The 18259-nt window shown below is 29.3% G+C and overlaps 2 protein-coding genes across 2 annotated transcripts in view; both read left to right on the top strand.

Moving 5' to 3' along the window:
• The first annotated feature begins 784 nt into the window (after nt 1–784).
• Nucleotides 785–1817, top strand: LOC113388236 (pachytene checkpoint protein 2 homolog). Its single transcript, XM_026625638.1, has 5 exons — nt 785–813; nt 886–1056; nt 1279–1357; nt 1462–1578; nt 1674–1817. The coding sequence occupies exons 1-5, from the start codon at nt 785–787 to the stop codon at nt 1815–1817; spliced, it is 540 nt and encodes a 179-aa protein (XP_026481423.1).
• Nucleotides 1818–1832: 15 nt separating this feature from the next.
• The window catches only part of LOC113388225 (activin receptor type-1-like), a 30738-nt gene continuing 14311 nt past the window's right edge, over nt 1833–18259 (top strand). The window contains exons 1-11 of the mRNA XM_026625627.1: nt 1833–1907; nt 2441–2788; nt 2852–3053; nt 3146–3173; nt 8141–8219; nt 8290–8527; nt 8886–9109; nt 11862–11971; nt 12089–12193; nt 12570–12792; nt 13100–13293. Coding sequence (XP_026481412.1) covers nt 1833–1907; nt 2441–2788; nt 2852–3053; nt 3146–3173; nt 8141–8219; nt 8290–8527; nt 8886–9109; nt 11862–11971; nt 12089–12193; nt 12570–12792; nt 13100–13293 — 1826 coding nt within the window. The remainder of the gene's footprint in view (nt 1908–2440; nt 2789–2851; nt 3054–3145; nt 3174–8140; nt 8220–8289; nt 8528–8885; nt 9110–11861; nt 11972–12088; nt 12194–12569; nt 12793–13099; nt 13294–18259) is intronic.

The raw sequence follows: 18259 nt of genomic DNA, 5'->3' as shown, positions 1-18259 counted from the left end.
TACCTACTTGTCACAATATATCCTTCAATAAGTTAATTTCGAAAAGTTAATGTAGTTTTTTTCCTGCAATTTATTTGATGGGTCTTGTCTTTATAATAATGTCTAAATTATGTCTTTATAATAATGTCTAAGTCTTTAGTTTGACCAAAAAATTGAATAAATTTATTTACTTTTACTTATTCTATTGATAAAATATTATTTATCATTATTATATTGTTTTTATTAAGAACTATTCCGAGTTTATGACATAAGCTTTGAGGCACTTAACCTTACAAATATTTACTGCATTTCTTTAATTAATTAATCATTATACTTAACAATGTTTTAAGTACGTTGAAGTAAATTTAATAATTTCAATAAACATTCAGCGTTCACATTATTACTGTATCTTGTTTATTATTATTTATAACAATTATTTAATCATAGATAAAAGAAGAGTATTTAATATCTTTTTCTTTAACAAACATGTAAAACCCATGAAAACCACACACTGATAACCCCAATTAGTTCATATTTATTACGGCGCTGCATGGGCGCTGCAGTCACGCTCGGAGCGAATAAGCACGCCGAAAAAAAGAAATTATAGTATAGTCATAGATAAGTAAACATTATAGTAATGAAGATTATAGTAGATAGTAATGAAGTAATCGTAACAGCGAATGCAACATAAAAAAGTTGAAAGCACAGTGCAAAAGATTTGACAAATCTGTAATGTGTTACAGCATACCGATATCATTAACATTGCAATAAACAATTATTTACTTTAAAATGTCCGCTGATTTACATGTGGAAATTTTACAAAAAAAATAACAGGTTTGTACAATTTGATATAATAACTATTGACACCATCTTTATAATAATCATTTATCTATTTATTCATTTCAGTGCAGCTGCCAAAAATGACATTTTACAAATTGCAAAAGTCTTTCTTAATGAAAAAATAAATGTCTATATTTTGAACAGTAATAGGACCAGATACATTCCTAAAATTAATGAAGAATTCCTCTATAACCATGTAGATTCTATTACTATTTGTAATGAAAATAATTGTCAGGGGTATGATTCCAATTAAAGTGAAAAACTATATAATCATCATATCCATTGTAATACCATTGTCATGTAATTATATAATATGCTCTTCCGCTTATATTAAAATTCTACACCATGTTTTATTTTAAAGTCCACATAACTATACTTTTACTGAAAGGTCTTGTGTTTTTACTCTTTGATTTATGAAAAATTAAATACAACTGTTTGATTATTTATTTTTCAATTTAGAATACTCCTATCACTGACAAATATCATATACCATGTATATCGGCTTGATGAAGCAGGCTCTCAAGCTGAAACTATTGAGGTAAAATAGTTGTGATATTGAATTATTATTAAGTGCTATTTCTTTTCAAAATTTGAGTCCTACTTTATATGCTACTTTTTTAATGTTGAATTATCATTTTCTAGGATTATGATGATGATACTGGAAGTGAATTATCAACAGCTAACCATTGGGTGCTGCCATCAGTGGATTTCCATGGTCTTTGGGAAAGCTTGATATATGAAATTGACATAAAAGAAAATGTAAGTTGCACTTAAATGTTATTATTTTGCAAAAGCAGTTTTTGAGTTTCTATTTGAAAAATACTTTATTCTCATTATACTACCTTTTCTTTCAGTTGTTAAAATTTGTAGAGAGTACTCTGTTATTTTCTGATAAAAATGTGGATTCAAATATAATAACATGGAATCGAGTGGTACTTCTTCATGGGCCTCCAGGCACTGGCACTGGCAAAACTAGTCTCTGCAAAGCTCTCGCATAAAAATTATCTATAAGGATGAGTGATAGATATACACATGGTCAATTAATAGAAATTAACAGCCATAGCTTATTTTCAAAATGGTTTTCAGAGGTAAGCAACGTAATGACAAAACTTTCCACTTCCTACAAAAAATTATTAGTGGAACTTCAAACAGGTGAAGTGACTGCAAATCAGTCTTGAAATATAACAAGAAATATGAAATATTATTTAGAGAGACTTAATATGATTTTTTGAGTTTGCTTCAAAATGCCATGAATTATAGACTACTGATAAAATTTTGTAGTAATAATCAGATCTGAATAGTTTTAAAATCAGTTCAGAATTTTATGCGAAAACAAGGTGGAAAACATTGCACTTTTCTTCTAATTGTAAGAGAACGGCTTGGCCGATAGTCACACACTAGTCAAACCAGGACCAATTCTGCCATTTCTGCTGACATTAACATATACCTTTCCCTATTTTGGTATCAAATGGTTCAGAATGATTTGAAATGTTGAGAACTATAAATTAGCAGAGCAGATTTTCTGAATAAAGCATAAACTATTCTTGCTAGAAGTTGAAAAATAAACAATAGCAAATATATTTGCGTACATATATATGTCAAATAATATTTAAAATTTCAGAGTGGGAAATTGGTTATGAAGATGTTTAGAAAAATTCGTGAAATGATCAATGATCCGCAAGCATTAGTGTGTGTATTAATTGATGAAGTGGAATCATTAACACATGCGAGGCAGTCATCTCTTTCTGGAACCGAGCCATCAGATTCAATTCGAGTAGTTAATGCAGTACTTACACAAATTGACCAAATACGTCAATTTCCAAACGTGTTGATTCTAACAACATCGAATATTAATGGAGCTATTGATCTGGCCTTTGTTGATCGGGCTGATATTAAGCAATATATAAGTTTGCCATCTCCTGTAGCAATTTATGAAATTTATAGAACATGTATAAATGAATTAATTAGGGTAAGTAACAACTGTCTTTATTAATATATTATTAATTTTAGTCTTATCACTAAATTATTTCAGGTTGGACTAATAAGTAAATCCCAGGATTTACTAAATCACCATATTATGAAAATTATCAGAAATGTGAAAGACAATGAAAATTCCAGCGTATCTAATAAATTAAGTTTGGATCTTTATAATATTGCTGAACAAAGCGTAGGAATGAGTGGAAGAACACTTAGGAAAATTCCATTTTTAGCTCATGCTTTATATTTTAATAAAAGTTCAACAACAATGGAAGACTTTTTAGAAGCAATGCTGAAAGCTATAGTTAAGCAACATTCAGATACTGAAGTTTTCATGAAAGGAGTTAAGGAAATGTCAGTCGCTTCTCAATAATCAGGTCAAATATTTTTCTATTTAAGTTTTCTTGAGATACATGAATATACAAGATGAATGAATTTCTTGTTACTGAATATTGAAACTGCGTTCAACATAGGGATAAATTGAGATTTAAAAAAATGCAATGCATTTTAAATCTCAATTAACTTATGTATTGAGAAAGCAGACATCAATTTGTTTTATATTACATTACTAATAGATTTTAATTTATTCATTGAGATTGGCTTTTTGAACCAATGAAAAAAAGGAAAAATAATATAAAGAACCTAATATTTTAATTCAGTTTGTGGATACTATAAATCTGTTTATAATGTTCTTTTACTTTGCAAACAGATTTTAGTATTTGTATTTGATAAATTGTAAATAGGCTGATTGAATTATTTAACAAAAACTTAATTATAGCTCTGCTGTCTCCTAACTACTAGTTATTTATTTCACACTTTTCATCCCTAATCACATTTCATTAACTTTAACTACATTAACAAATTTCATAAAATATATTTATTATGTATTTGATGCAACATGGTTTCTTACACATCTTTGTCACAAAAAGGTTAAATTCAATAATATTATATCCATATAATATAGTTTACAATATTTTAATAAATATCACATTCTTATATAAATTGTTAGGTATTAATAATTCTAAACTTATGGTGATAAAATGAAAAAGCACTTATTTACAGCAAAACAATTGAGATATGATCGCTTTACACATGAAGACATAATGTGTACTATTGCACATCAGTAATTTGGTTTTTACATAGCTCATTGAAATAATAATTTGAGCAAGCAATGTCTGTCATTTTATACTCTTAAAAGTTGAGCGCAGCATCATATTGACAAAATAAAATAGCACCTTAATGAACTTTGATGCTGCTAACCTTCAAAAAAAAGTTATTGCTTTCAAAAATAAGCTCAATGACAATGAATTCATTACACATGGTCAATTAATAGAAATTAACAGCCATAGCTTATTTTCAAAATGGTTTTTGGAAGTAAGCAACGTAATGACAAAACTTTCCACTCCCTACAAAAATTATTAGTGGAACTTCAAACAGGTGAAGCGAATGAGTTAACTCATTCAGGAGCTATGTAAAGATCAATGTGAAATGGCTGTTTAACAAAGTTTGCTAAAAGCATTTAATAATTAACAATACTACATAACATTTTAAAACTATACACATTGTATTATGATAATTGTGATTTAAAGCTATTCAATATACATCGACAGTCAACATTAAAATTTATCATAAAAATATGACCATTAAGATCTCTGTTAGATGCCATTTATAATAATTAATCAGGTCTATAAATAGGTATTTTGGGTATGAATTCTATTAGAAATACATATTCCATCATGGACGATGAATCACAATGTTGTTTAGTTAATCGCCAATGAAGACCTAATTTGTGATACAAGTGACTATTTTCCCACTCCAAAAGCTTTTCTAATGAATTTTGGGCCTATAAAAATTGCAATGGATAACATAATTGATTCAACAATCATTTGGCAAAATAAAAAAACTTACCCTCTTACTAAGACATATTACAGGCCAAAGAGAACAACCGAGAGTACAGCAACAACATACACAGCCACAAAACAACCATTTAACATTGACTGGTAATGTTTTCTTTAATACACTATTAACTCGGGATATTGTTGCTTTGAATTCTTCAGGCGCCACTCGTGAGACCAAACCAGCAGGAAATTCTGTGTTAAAGCGATTACTTAGGCCAAAACTGTAAAATTTACAAGAAAATATTATGAACAAGAAACAAACAAAAAAAAATAAAAATAGCTACATAAATACATTAAAACAATTGCAAAATATTTCATCTTGTTTGTTATTTAATATTCTGCAAAATACTATGTGTTACTCTACATTTTTTGAATGAAAAATAAAATAAAACGACAATGACTGCATAACAACTGCTGGTGAATAACATTAAGCACAAGCAGTAAAGGTATATATATATTTATATAATGTGTAGTACTGCCTTAAGGCAGGTCCATAAGCTGAGTTAAACTTCAACTCAATTCAGAATAGAGATTTTCCAATGCCATATCACACCGCAGTGCCCAAAGTCGGGCTATGTTCAATTGAAAACATTTTTTTCTTATACATTTTCAATTGAAAATGGACATTGTTACTGCACAATATCAGGTGTTCCAAATATGTATGTATATGTATATATATATATATATATATATATATATATATATATATGCAAATGTATAATTTCCATGTAGTTTATTTCCTTATAAGCAGGGCTTATTTTTCATTTCACATTTATTCTTGTTTGTATAAAAACTTTACCATTTGCATTTAATTGAACCCTCAATCAATTTTAGAGGATCAATTTTCAGAAATTGAAATAAAAAATGTAAATTCAGATTTCAGAATAATTTTTTTTTTTTTTTTTTTTTTTTTTTTTTTTTTTTTATTTTAATAATTTTTACAACTGTCCTGAAACGGACAACAAGTAAAATATTTGACATGAAACTGAAGGCGTTGGCAAAATACAAATCATCTGACCATTGCCAGTGATTTGTCGAATGGTCTCATCTATTGTTGATTAGTGCAGAAGAAATTTTCTTTTTAATCGGGCCCTGGTAGAGTTGATTTGAAGTTTTCTCGCGAGCAAGTTCGGGTGGTCAGCTAGGCGATTTCTATATTTGTGTGAGTAAGCGATTATTTCATCCTTAACTGTGCTGGTGCCTGAGTCTTTGTGTATTAACCAATTTGGAACATACTTTGGTGCTTTCAAAATTTCTTTTAATAACTTGTTTTGAAATCTTTGAATTATTAAAGCGTTTGAGTTGGAAGTTGATCCCCATAGCTGTATGCCGTATGTCCAAATTGGTTTGATGATGGCTTTATAGGAGTAAATTTTATTATGAGTGTCAAGTTTTGATTTTCGTCCAAGGAGCCAATGATATCTTCTTCTGGTTTCTTCAAGCTGCTTTCTCTTTTTCTTAATGTGTTCTTTCCAGGTTAGTCTCTTATCCAGTGTAAACCTAGATATTTGACTGTATCTGCTTGGTCTATAACTTCGTCATTAAGTCTTACTGCAGGACATGTCCCTTTGCAAAGAGTGAAAGTGATGTGTTTTGACTTGCTGCTGTTAACTTCTATTCTCCACAAGCTTAACCATTTTTGTATCACGTCAAGATGATCCTGGAGCATTTTTGATGTGATTATGGGATCTTCATGTGTTGCCATTATGCCTGTATCGTCTGCATATGTTGCTGTCAAAATGTCTTCTTTCTGTGGTAGGTCCGCAGTGTATATGAGGTATAATAGTGGCCCAATTACACTACCTTGAGGCACACCCGATCTGACAGGATGTAATGAAGATGTTTCACCCCTTACACTAACAAAGAATGTTCTACCTTCCAGGTAGGACTTTATTATTAGGTATATATCAATCGGCAATGCATTTTTTATTTTGTAAAGTAGGCCGGGATGCCACACCTTATCAAATGCCTGACTAATATCGAGGAAAACAGCTGAACAGTAGTTCTTGTTTTGGTAAGCCTTGTTTATATTGTTGACAATTCTATGAATTTGCTCTGGTGTGCCATGTTTTTCTAAAAATCCAAATTGATGCTCAGGGATAACGTTGCTATCATAAATAAATGGTTTTATTTTACTAATTAAGACCTTTTCAAATATTTTGGATAACGTTGGAAGTAAACTAATTGGTCTATAACTTTGGACTTCATTCGGATTTTTACCAGGCTTCGGAATAATTATTATTTTAGCAATTTTCCATTGATCGGGATATGATTTAAGTCTTATTATACCGTTAAACAGGATTGTTATGAAACGGTAGGCTTTGTAGGGTAGCTCTTTAAGTATATTAATATTAATGTTGTCTACGCCAGGTGCTTTTGCAGATTTTGCTCTTCGGATTTCATTTGTAATTTCTGGAACTTTGATAATGATGTTTGATGAAAAATTTGACTGAACTTCTTTCAAAGAATCAAAAATAAATTTTTCTTCTTGTTCCGAGGATTTTGAAGAATTTGGTGTAAAAACTTCCTTGAAGTAAGCCGAGAAATATTCTGCTTTTTCTAAATCACTGCATGCCCAAGTGTTATCCAGTTTTCTAATTGGAGGTATAGTAATGGCAGGTCGTTTTAAGTTTTTTGTGGCTTACCAAATCGAATGATCTGATATTGTTAAATGGGATAAAAAGTCTTGAAATTGGTCGTTTTTGAACGTTGTTATCTGTTGTTTAATCAATTTAGACATTCTGTTCAATTGCGTTTTGTCTTGTGGAGATCTGGTTAGCTGCCATCTTTTTCTTAGCCTCCTTTTCTCTGCAATAAGAGCTTTGGTGTCTATGGAGCAAGTGTGGATTTTCTTTTTAATTTGTGGGGGGGTACTTTTTCTAGCTGCGTCTATTACAATTGCACTAAATTTATCAACAGCATTTTTCAGGTCATGTTTGTTTTTCAATGGTATATTACAGTTAAGATTTTGCTCTATAATGTTTCGGAATAATTCCCAGTTTGTATACTTGTTAGTTAAAAAATCATTACTAAAAAATCATTACAATTACTTATTACTTATTTGCTATTTTTATTGGGTGAAACATAATGTTGTAACTAATATTGAAGAATGTTTTATACTTTATTAATTACTATTAACAAATTATTTTGTTGCATTCTTACTAGGCGATGGAAGAAAAAAAGGTATTGCAATGTTTTAAATGTAAGAGAAATTAAATTTTATTAAATCAGATATTTTTTCCTGTTTGTTTCTTTAACTTATTGTGTTTATTCATACAATTTCTGTACTTTTGATTATATATAAAGCAAAATATAAATACTGTTTCTATATATATATATATATATATATATATATATATATATATATATATACAATGTAATCAATCATATATTAATGTTTATATAATAAAATGATATCATTAAGGCAACAACAAATTGTTTTACAGTAGGTACAAGTGTTATTCATGTGACCCACCCGATTGCAGTATAAGCAGTGTTACTGAGCATTGTAATAATGCTATACAGGTTTTTAAAAGCTCTTATATTTATAAAGTGTAGTTCTCCATTATATCTAGCTTCTTATTATTTTTATTAGTGCTGGAAATCCACAGTTCGTGGTCCTGATGGGAACGTTATGGTATCTAGAGGATGTACTACTAGTTCAGATCAAATACCATTTGTATGTCGATCTTCTGGAAATTTGACTACAGGTCTAAATAGCATAAGTAAAAGACACACATCGTCAGCTACTCAATATCACATAGAATGCTGTACTGGGGATTATTGTAATAATGGTTCTTTTCCTATACTGCATCCACATCCATATAGTAGAGGTTAGTTAATTATTTGTGATTTTACATATTTTAAGTACTAAAAGATTGGTATAAACATTAGCATTGTCCTTTAATTGACACTCTAACGAGTAAATAGAAGTTCAAATTAAATTTTCATCTTTTTTTTCTTAATTAGTTGGTCTTGTTTTTCAATGATCATACATTTCAAATATGTATATTATGTGCTGCTTTTGAATATTTTGAATGTTGTTTATTTTGTAATCTTACTGAGTTCACTTAATTATAGACTATAATTACTATTTTTATATCTGTTTGATCTACTAGAATTTAGTATTTAACATTGTCCATTTCATCCAATCAAATTTCTATTTTCATTAAGTATAAGTTTTTTTTCCAGATAAAGTTCAACCGTACCCTGAATACTTTGGGTATGCTTTCAAATTGTGCTTGGCAATCTTAGGCCCAATAGTTGTTTTAAGTTTAGTTGTTGGAATGATTTTAATTATCATGAGAAGACTGCATCGTAAACGACTCATGAGGAATCGAAAACGAGACCCTGAAACTTATTATGCTGGAGATGATGTTGTGAGAGCTACAGCTGCAGGAGACAGTACATTAAGGGTAAGTGAATTTATTATATATATATATATATATATATATATATTAATTTGGAAATATGAACAAACAACACTCTTCTTGCACTAATTTATTAAATAATAATTTTCACAAACGTTTCGAGACTAGGTTTGTCTCATCATCAGTGTGTTATAATTAAAAAAATTTTAAAATATGGAAATCTAAATTAGCATTTTGTGTTTTTCATTACAAGTCGTTCACTGCACGCTGCTCTTTTAATACCAACGGTCTTTGGTGTTCATATTCTCTCCCACTTGAAAACCACTTGAAATTGTAATGTCACGCAATCAGATAGGAAGAAAGGATTAGGGTCCAGTTGAAAAAAGTTAGTTTTGATATTATTAATCTTTTCAGCAACATTCCACATAAATTAGTTATCACCGCCATTAGGAGTAGATGGTTGCAAATTGTTGAATACACTTCACTACCTCTCGAAACATTCATTTCTGGAATAGATTTACTACTGAAGGCCTCATATTTCCAATTCAATAATAAATTTTATACTATGATTAGAGGATGTCCTATGGGAAGTCCTTTAAGTCCCGTTTTAGCAGACTTAGTGCTACAAGATTTAGAGAACAGTGTGTTGAATTCTACAATTTGCAAACCACTACTATATTTTCGATATGTCGATGACACGCTTTTATTAATTAACAAAAATGATATAGAGAACATATTTCAAAAATTTAATAATTATAATTCTCATTTATAATTTACACAAGAATTAGAAAAAGATAACTCTATACATTTTCTTGATGTTCAGCTCATTAACGACGGCGGTATTTGCATTACCAATTGGTTCAGGAAAGATAGCTGGTCAGGCAGGTATATTAATTTTAATTCTTTTACACCTCTCAATATAAAGATATCCACAGTTCTCAGTTTAGTAGACCATGCAATTCTTTTATCTAACCCAAAATTTCATAATCACAATATCAAATTAGTCATTAACACATTACTCATGAATAGTTTCCCTTACAAAATAATCAGTCCAATAATTAAAAATAGAATTAAATTTTTATTAGACAAACAATCAATAACCACACATTGCTCAAATCACTTGTCTGTATCAGAAAATAAATGTTTTGTGAATTTTCCATATATAGACAAAGATTTACACCTTTTATCTAAAAGGCTTTTTAATAAACATAATATTAACATATCCGTGTCACCCTTACTACAACTGCAAGACATATACACAAACATTAAAGACAATACACCTACTAAAAAAAGAAAAGATGTGGTGTACAAAATAAACTGTTTGAACTGTGAGTCATCTTATATTGGGCAAACATGTCAAAATTTAGAAAAAAGATTAAGACAGCACAAATTACAAAGCAAACAAAGTAAGAATAATAACATACAACAAAAAAGTACACTTGTAGACCACGCTATCTCTAACAGCCATAGTTTCGATTTCAATAATCCGCACATTTTATATTATGAACAAGATTTATTTAAAAGAAGTATTGCAGAATCGATGTTAATAGCCCATACAAGTAACACAGTAAATTTACGGACAGATACCAATATATTACATGATACGTATCTGAATCTCATTAATACTTTGTAGCTTTTTATGTACTTATATATGTATGTATATATATGTGTATGGGCAGATGTATGTATGTATATATATGTGTATGGGCAGATGTATTTATGTATATGTGTATGTATATATGTATATATATATGTGTATGTATGTATATATGTGTAAGTTTATGTGTAATATGGCGATATGTATATGAGGATATGTGAGTGTTTTTATATATAGGTAGGTGTATGTCTGTGTGATGTGTATATGGTTATGTGTATGTATGCATATTATGTATATTATAGGCATATAGGTATTGGTATATGTGACGTTTTGTACTGTGGGTATACGTTTGTGTATATGAATATGTATATAGATGTACATACATTTGTAATTATAACAATGTATAACAAATCTTATAAACAAACCATCTCATCATAGAATATTTTTTCTCCTAACGACATCTATTTTTCAACTGGACCCTAATTCTTTCTTCCTATCTGATTGCGTGACATTACAATTTTAAGTGGTTTTCAAGTGGGAGAGAATACGAACACCGAAGACCGTTGGTATTAAAAGAGCAGCGTGCAGTGAACGACTTGTAATGAAAAACACAAAATGCTAATTTAGATTTCCATATTTTAAATTTTTTTTAATTATGACACATTGATGATGAGACAAACCTAGTCTCGAAACGTTTGTGAAAATTATTATTTAATAAATTAGTGCAAGAAGAGTGTTGTTTGTTCATATTTCCAAATTAATATCTATTATCCACTCAGAATACATTTGTTATATATATATAAAATATATATATATATATATATATATATATACTTATATATATATGTACATATATATACATATATATATATATATATATATATATATATATGTACATATATACATATATATATATATATATATATATACATATATATATGTATATATATATATATATATGTACATATATATATACATATATATATATATATATATATATATATATATATATATCTTGCATGGGGAACAGGTCAATGCGCTGCCTCGTGTGGACGGGGTCGCGTGTTCAAACCTCTGCTCTGGTAATCTGGCATTTTCATTTTCAAAATTTCAATAATCAAGCTTCAATATATATAAAATAAAATAAAATAACATACATTATTACATAATTTATTTAGTCATTTATGATGATATTATTAGGAATATTTAGAACACTCTATGACATCAGGTTCAGGTTCAGGATTGCCCTTACTGATTCAACGAACTTTAGCAAAACAAGTTACTTTAGCAGAATGCATTGGAAAAGGAAGGTACGTCCAATATAACACATATATGTTCACAAAAATAGTTTTATACTATTTGGATTCAATAAAGACAAAACATGTAAATTTTTAAGATTAAGATTAAACAAATTATTGTATTTATAGATATGGTGAAGTCTGGCGAGGGGTTTTATATGGAGAAAATGTTGCTGTAAAAATATTTTTTTCTAGAGATGAGGCATCATGGCGAAGGGAAATTGAAATTTATAGGTTTGTAATCAATGTTATGAATTTAGTTAATTAAAATAGCTGACTTAAAATAATTTTTGTGAAATATAATCTTATTACTATATTATATATTATATAACTGCTTATATAAAATTCATATTATTGATCTAGATGTAATTATAACTAATCCAATTATTATTATCATCAATGAACTATTTTGAGGCAGAATTGTTATTATTATGATGTGTAAATCACACCATTATATTGTATCTACTCATTTTGAAGTTGCATCTTTTTCCATCCTTTATCATGAATACTGTTGTACTATAAAATTTAATTGACTCAGTTAATATATATTTAAATTTGTGAGTGAAATTGGCTTTTTGAAGTATATAGTTCTTTTTGTTATAATTTCTAGCACTATACTTCTACGACATGATTGCATTTTAAGATATTTGGGATCAGATATGATTTCAAGAAATAGCTGTACGCAGTTATGGTTATTGACACATTACCATCCATTAGGCTCTTTGTACGATCACTTGAACAGAACAACCTTGACTCATAACCAAATGGCACATATTTGTCTTTCAATTGCAGTTGGATTGGTTCACTTACATTCAGAAATTTTTGGAACAGAGGTATTAAAGATTAAATAAGATTTATATATATATATATATATATATATATACATCTATCTTAAAAGGACAAGTAAATTTTTAAAATAAAAATAATCTTTACACCTTACAAAAACACCTCTTACCATTGACAATAATTTTGAAATTATTGAGAGATTAATGTATGATGAACTTATATAATATAATCTGGTGTAACTAATCTGTTCTTTTAAAAATGTCATTCTATTACCATGTTTTCTTATAGTGTAATATAGAACTATTAATATATTTACTATAATTTGAGTAATTACTGAAATTATTATTGTCCCAGGGCGAAGGTAAACCAGCTATGGCTCATCGTGATATCAAATCAAAGAATATTCTTGTGAGAGTAAATGGAACATGTGTTATAGCTGATTTTGGTTTAGCAGTTACACATACACAATCTACAGGAGCTCTAGATGTTGCATCTAATCCAAGAGTTGGAACTAGACGATATATGGCTCCTGAGGTTCTTGATGAAAGGTATGAAGTATTTTATTTAACGTTTTAGTATAAAAAGAAATTTCTGATGATATACTAAATGCATGCAGAAAATTATGGAGAAACCATATACTTGAGATTAATATAAAATATAAAATGCTCAATCAATAAATGTATTTTGTAACGCCTTTTTTACTAAAAGGCTAACATAGTATTAAAACGCAGGTGATTTCATGCTATTTTGAATAGATTACTTAAAGAATATTACATTATTTTTATGCTCATCATTTTATTAGTCAACATTTTATCTATCTTATAGTCTGATTCTTCAATCGTTTGTGCCACTTATTTGAAGTATTTTGCTTAATTTATCTAGCATTCTTTTAATTGACAATATAATATATATTATGTGGCAAATTAGATTGAGGGTCTATGTGATGAATATATTTTACTATGTACATATGCTATGTACCTACTATGTACTTTTTCAATTTGTAACATTACCAATTATCAATAGTAGTATTAATCATCTAATAATATTTTTATAAACTTGTAAATAACCTTATGAATTTACAATCATGGAAAATTACAATATATTCGCCATTACTGTGATTGCAATATAGTTGTGAGTTATGCTTACATACATACAAACATACAAAATACACATAGATGAAGACGTGACGTGTCCAGATAGAGATAGAACCAGTCATGCGAGAAAAGGTACGCAACACAGGCTTCAAGACAAACTTGCCTCATACTACGCGCTAGAGTCAAATATGCAACACAACACGAGAAAGCAATTGTAAATATGCAAATGCAAATATTGCAAATATGCAAACTACAAGAAATGATTGAACAAAACGTAATCGAACCTTGTGACTCACCAAGGTCGGCTCCGATCGTAATGGTTTCCAAGAAAGACGGAGGAATAAGGGTATGTGTTGACTATCCAAAAATAAAAGCGATTACCTCCGAATATCTCCGACAGCTATCCATTCCCACATTTGGATGACCTGTTGCACATGGCGACGAAGAACCTAGTAATTAATAAATATAAGAAACAGTTGCATTACAGCTGTTTTAATTACATTTATATTTTATAGTCTGTACTCGTATATGCATTACAGCTTTTGTTTTAATTACATTTTCACCGACCAAACATCGTGAGGTCACAAATTTCGATTCGACAGACTATAAAACAAGAATAATGAAAGTTGCAGTATTTATAATAATCTATTCGAAAGCATTTAATATTCGTCAACGATGATCGTCGACATCAGTGATTTCATGCGATATCATTAACTTTAACTTATCTCGCGTTTAATATGAAAAAATATTTTTCATGATTATAGCTCAATTATATTTTAAAAAACCACGTATAAAATTTGTTTGAACAAGATAACGCGTCAAGGAATGCATTTCTATAGCCGATCTAGAAGATCATCCCAATGATATTGTTGCATATCACCTTGTAACACCACATTCTAGAAGGCTGAAAATGGAGATCCAAATAGATAACGTTCAAATATTATTATTATTTTTTCGCAATACTTTTTTTATTTAAATTATTAAAATAATTGGAGACCTGAGAATTCGCCAATAATTGGTAAATCACACACATTTATTTATTTAATGATATTAAAATGAGTCTCAATCGCTTTTACGCATTAGTATACATTTTACACATAAACACATCTTAGATTTATTGACGACCAGCAACATGGTCTTTTAATTGAGTAGGAACTATAATAATATATTTATAAAGGAAAATATATTAGAGAAAAAAGACAGTTCACAAATAAATCGTTTAGTTCCCTTTGGCATATCAGCGCATAACGCATTTGAAAGGGAATAATTCATATATAGTAACCCAGTGGCTTCCAACCTATTTGGCACCGCGCCCCCCTGCTCTAATAAAAATAATTTGCGCCCCCGCTGCTCAAATAGAAAAATGCGTCTCCTGCTCTAATAAAAAAACTAATTGGTATTGGTAATTTGCTTTGAGGTAAGTTACATGAACTTCCCGATATGTATAAATAATCGACTTAATCAATAAAAAATAAATTAATTTATGAGTGATTAAAAGTATTCCCAGTGGATTTATTACACATAATTGAAAACGAACGAACACGTTAACTCGGAGTATTTTCTAAAAGCAAATTTTCACAAATCAATAATTTTTATAATTGAACCAGTTTCGGTAGGACTTTAATGGTTTAGTATGTTCTCTAAGACCAAGTACTTTATCATTATACCAAGTAAATCGTCTAATTTCAATTTTAACAAGCGTCAAAAAAAAACTTCTCATCTTCTCAAACTTTGACGAGTATTTAAAATTAAACTATTTGTCGTAAGGCCGTAATATTTCAGTAAGTTCTATAAGACCATGATATATATCGCCAAAAAAAAATTCCATAAAAATCGGCTTAAATTTTTTTTTCAACAGTTTATTACAAGAAAACGGCTCGTTAGATTTTTACCTAAAACTGATCAGTATCATTCCAAACTAATATCTTTCGAACAGTTTTTGATTTTTTAAAATCGATTCGGTAGTATGAGCTTAATAGTGCACGAAACGAAATTACAAAGAAACGGCTTAGCCTATCGCTGCACACTGAGAAAAAATAATTCACATCGAAATACATCGATTGGCTTTTAAATTTTTGAAATCGGTTCAGGCATTTTTGAGCAACCGTCGATGAAAGTTCTAGTTTTGACAAACGTCAGAAAAACGATACTAATTTTTGCAAACTTTGACGAATTTTTAAAATTAAACGAATTGTCGTAAGGCCGTAATATTTTAGTATGATCTATAACAGGCATCGGCAACCTACGGCACGCGTGCCAGGCTTGGCACGCGATGGGGTTCTGAATGGCACTCCTTAAAGTAATCAGGAAAATGGCAAATATCGTGTGATTTTTAAATAAGAGATAATGTTTAATTATAATTATTTTTCCAACGTAGCTCGCCAATGTAATTCAACCTACGTTGAAGGACTTAAAGATGAATTTTCCAGAAGATGCAAAGACTTTGAAGCTTATGTGCCTTTATTTTCCTTCCTCATAAAACCAGATTTAATAGATCCATCAATAATACCGTTTGATTTGTTGATTTTCGAATGGATTAATGTTGATAATTTTGAAATGGAAATTATCGAACTAATATCTTCAGAATTTACAGAAAACAAAATTTAAGGAATTACAAAAAAATCTGGAAGATGACTCTATGGAAAAATCGACAGCCATATTAAATTGTTGAATGACATTGCCGGAATAGATATAATTGTTTAAATAAAATTGTATGCGCTCTCCTTTCAGCTTTTGGTTGTACATATCTCTGTGAACAAATTTTTTCTCACATGAAACATATTTTGAGTTCGCAAAGAAATCGTTTAACAACTAAACATTCAGAATCTTGTGTGAAATTAAAAGTTACGAATTATACCTCGGATATTGAAATAAGGTTGTTTAGTTCATATTCGAAATTTGTTATTTGTTAAAAAATAAGTTTAAAAGATAAATTTGGTTATAATTCTTCTCCCCTAGAACCTAACTATATATTTCAAAATTAGGGCGGCACTCTAAATCATATTGGTAGAGTGTCTTGGCACACTACAGTTAAAAGCTTGCCGACCCCTGATCTATAAGACTATGCGACTATGATATCTACCATCAAAAAAAAATCATAAAAATCGAGGAAAAAGCCCAGCCGATCTTCACCAAAAACTAATCAGTTCGATTCCCAACCAATATCTATCGAACGGTTTGTTGTGCTTGGTATATTTCACTGCCTTAATATACTTCAGCTTGTCTTTGCCTTCAGCGGAGGTTATTTCGAGGATATATAAATTGAAACTCAAGAAAGTCCTTTTGACTTATAAAATAATTTATTAATACTAAGAGAACAACTTTGGATTAGATATAGTTTGTATAATTAATTGAATTTAGTAGTTAGGTATCGCTGCTAGTTCCAAGAGAGAACTGAATCCTCGATGTGCCTCTGAGGTCCCCCTCCTTCGGGTTTCTTCGGGTATTTCCGATATTCTTCGCCCCTACTAGCTAGTGGTGTTTATACTGATAGAGTATTCGATACAGGAATATAGTGTTGTGCAGCGGGCACAACATTCCTCCCCTCTTAAAAGAAGATTATAGTTGTTTCTAATTTTAGACACCAATCTTACATGATATAACTAAACTATAATCTTAAGTAAAATATGGTATATGATAAAAAGAAAAAAAACGAACAAGAGTTAGAATTTGCGATAAAATGGAAAAAGCTTATATCTAGAAAGATTAACATTAAATCTAAAAATTAATCTAATGATTTTTATTAAAAATATTCAATTTAAATATAAGATATTACAGTTAGGGATGGTAAAAATATTGAAAATATTGAGTATTAAATGAACAAATATGAGAACACTAAATGTATTTTAAATAATATAAACACAAATTATAATAGAAATATTGGAAAAATGTGATCTTAAGAATAGTAACAAACTACATATGAAAAGGTTTTTAAAAAAAAAACGAGAGAAAAGAAAAAATTTGTTTGAAACATGATTGCATAATTGTTATCAATGATAATAAAATCCAAAATTTGAAAATGGAAAAATAATGATCTTAATCTATAAAAAGTTTTAGTCTATCTATGTGAACCTTGACATGCCTCTTACCACACAGCAGAGTGTAATTTACAGCCGAGTCCTTAGATAAAATCTTAAAGGGACCAAGCCAAGGTTTGGCTAGTTTTTTGGATCTTCCTTTGGTGATCGTCTCGTTCTTAAGGAGTACAAAATCTCCTGCATTAAATTCGGTCTTCTTCGCGGATTTGTCATAATAATTTTTTGAAGTTTGTTTAGAATTTAACAAAGTTTCTCTTGCAATTTGATTTGACGATTGAATTCTGAACTTGATTTCTTTAGCATAGTCGTCATATGAGTAATGATGCTCAGGAGGTTTGTTGAGGGATGTAGGTAATTGAGGATCATAACCAAAAATAAGACGG

Source organism: Ctenocephalides felis, unplaced genomic scaffold (assembly GCF_003426905.1).
Source record: "Ctenocephalides felis isolate EL2017-DRISC unplaced genomic scaffold, ASM342690v1 CF-g0.4_SCAFFOLD_00845, whole genome shotgun sequence".
NCBI lineage: Eukaryota > Metazoa > Arthropoda > Insecta > Siphonaptera > Pulicidae > Ctenocephalides > Ctenocephalides felis.
This window is presented reverse-complemented; position numbering and strand designations above follow the sequence as displayed.

Coding starts and splice junctions, on each gene's coding strand:
- LOC113388236 (XM_026625638.1), top strand. CDS start 785: ATGTGGAAATTTTACAAAAAAAATAACAG. Junction 1,057..1,278: donor AATGAAAATAATTGTCAGGG/GTATGATTCCAA, acceptor TTTTCAATTTAG/AATACTCCTATCACTGACAA. Junction 1,358..1,461: donor CTCAAGCTGAAACTATTGAG/GTAAAATAGTTG, acceptor ATCATTTTCTAG/GATTATGATGATGATACTGG.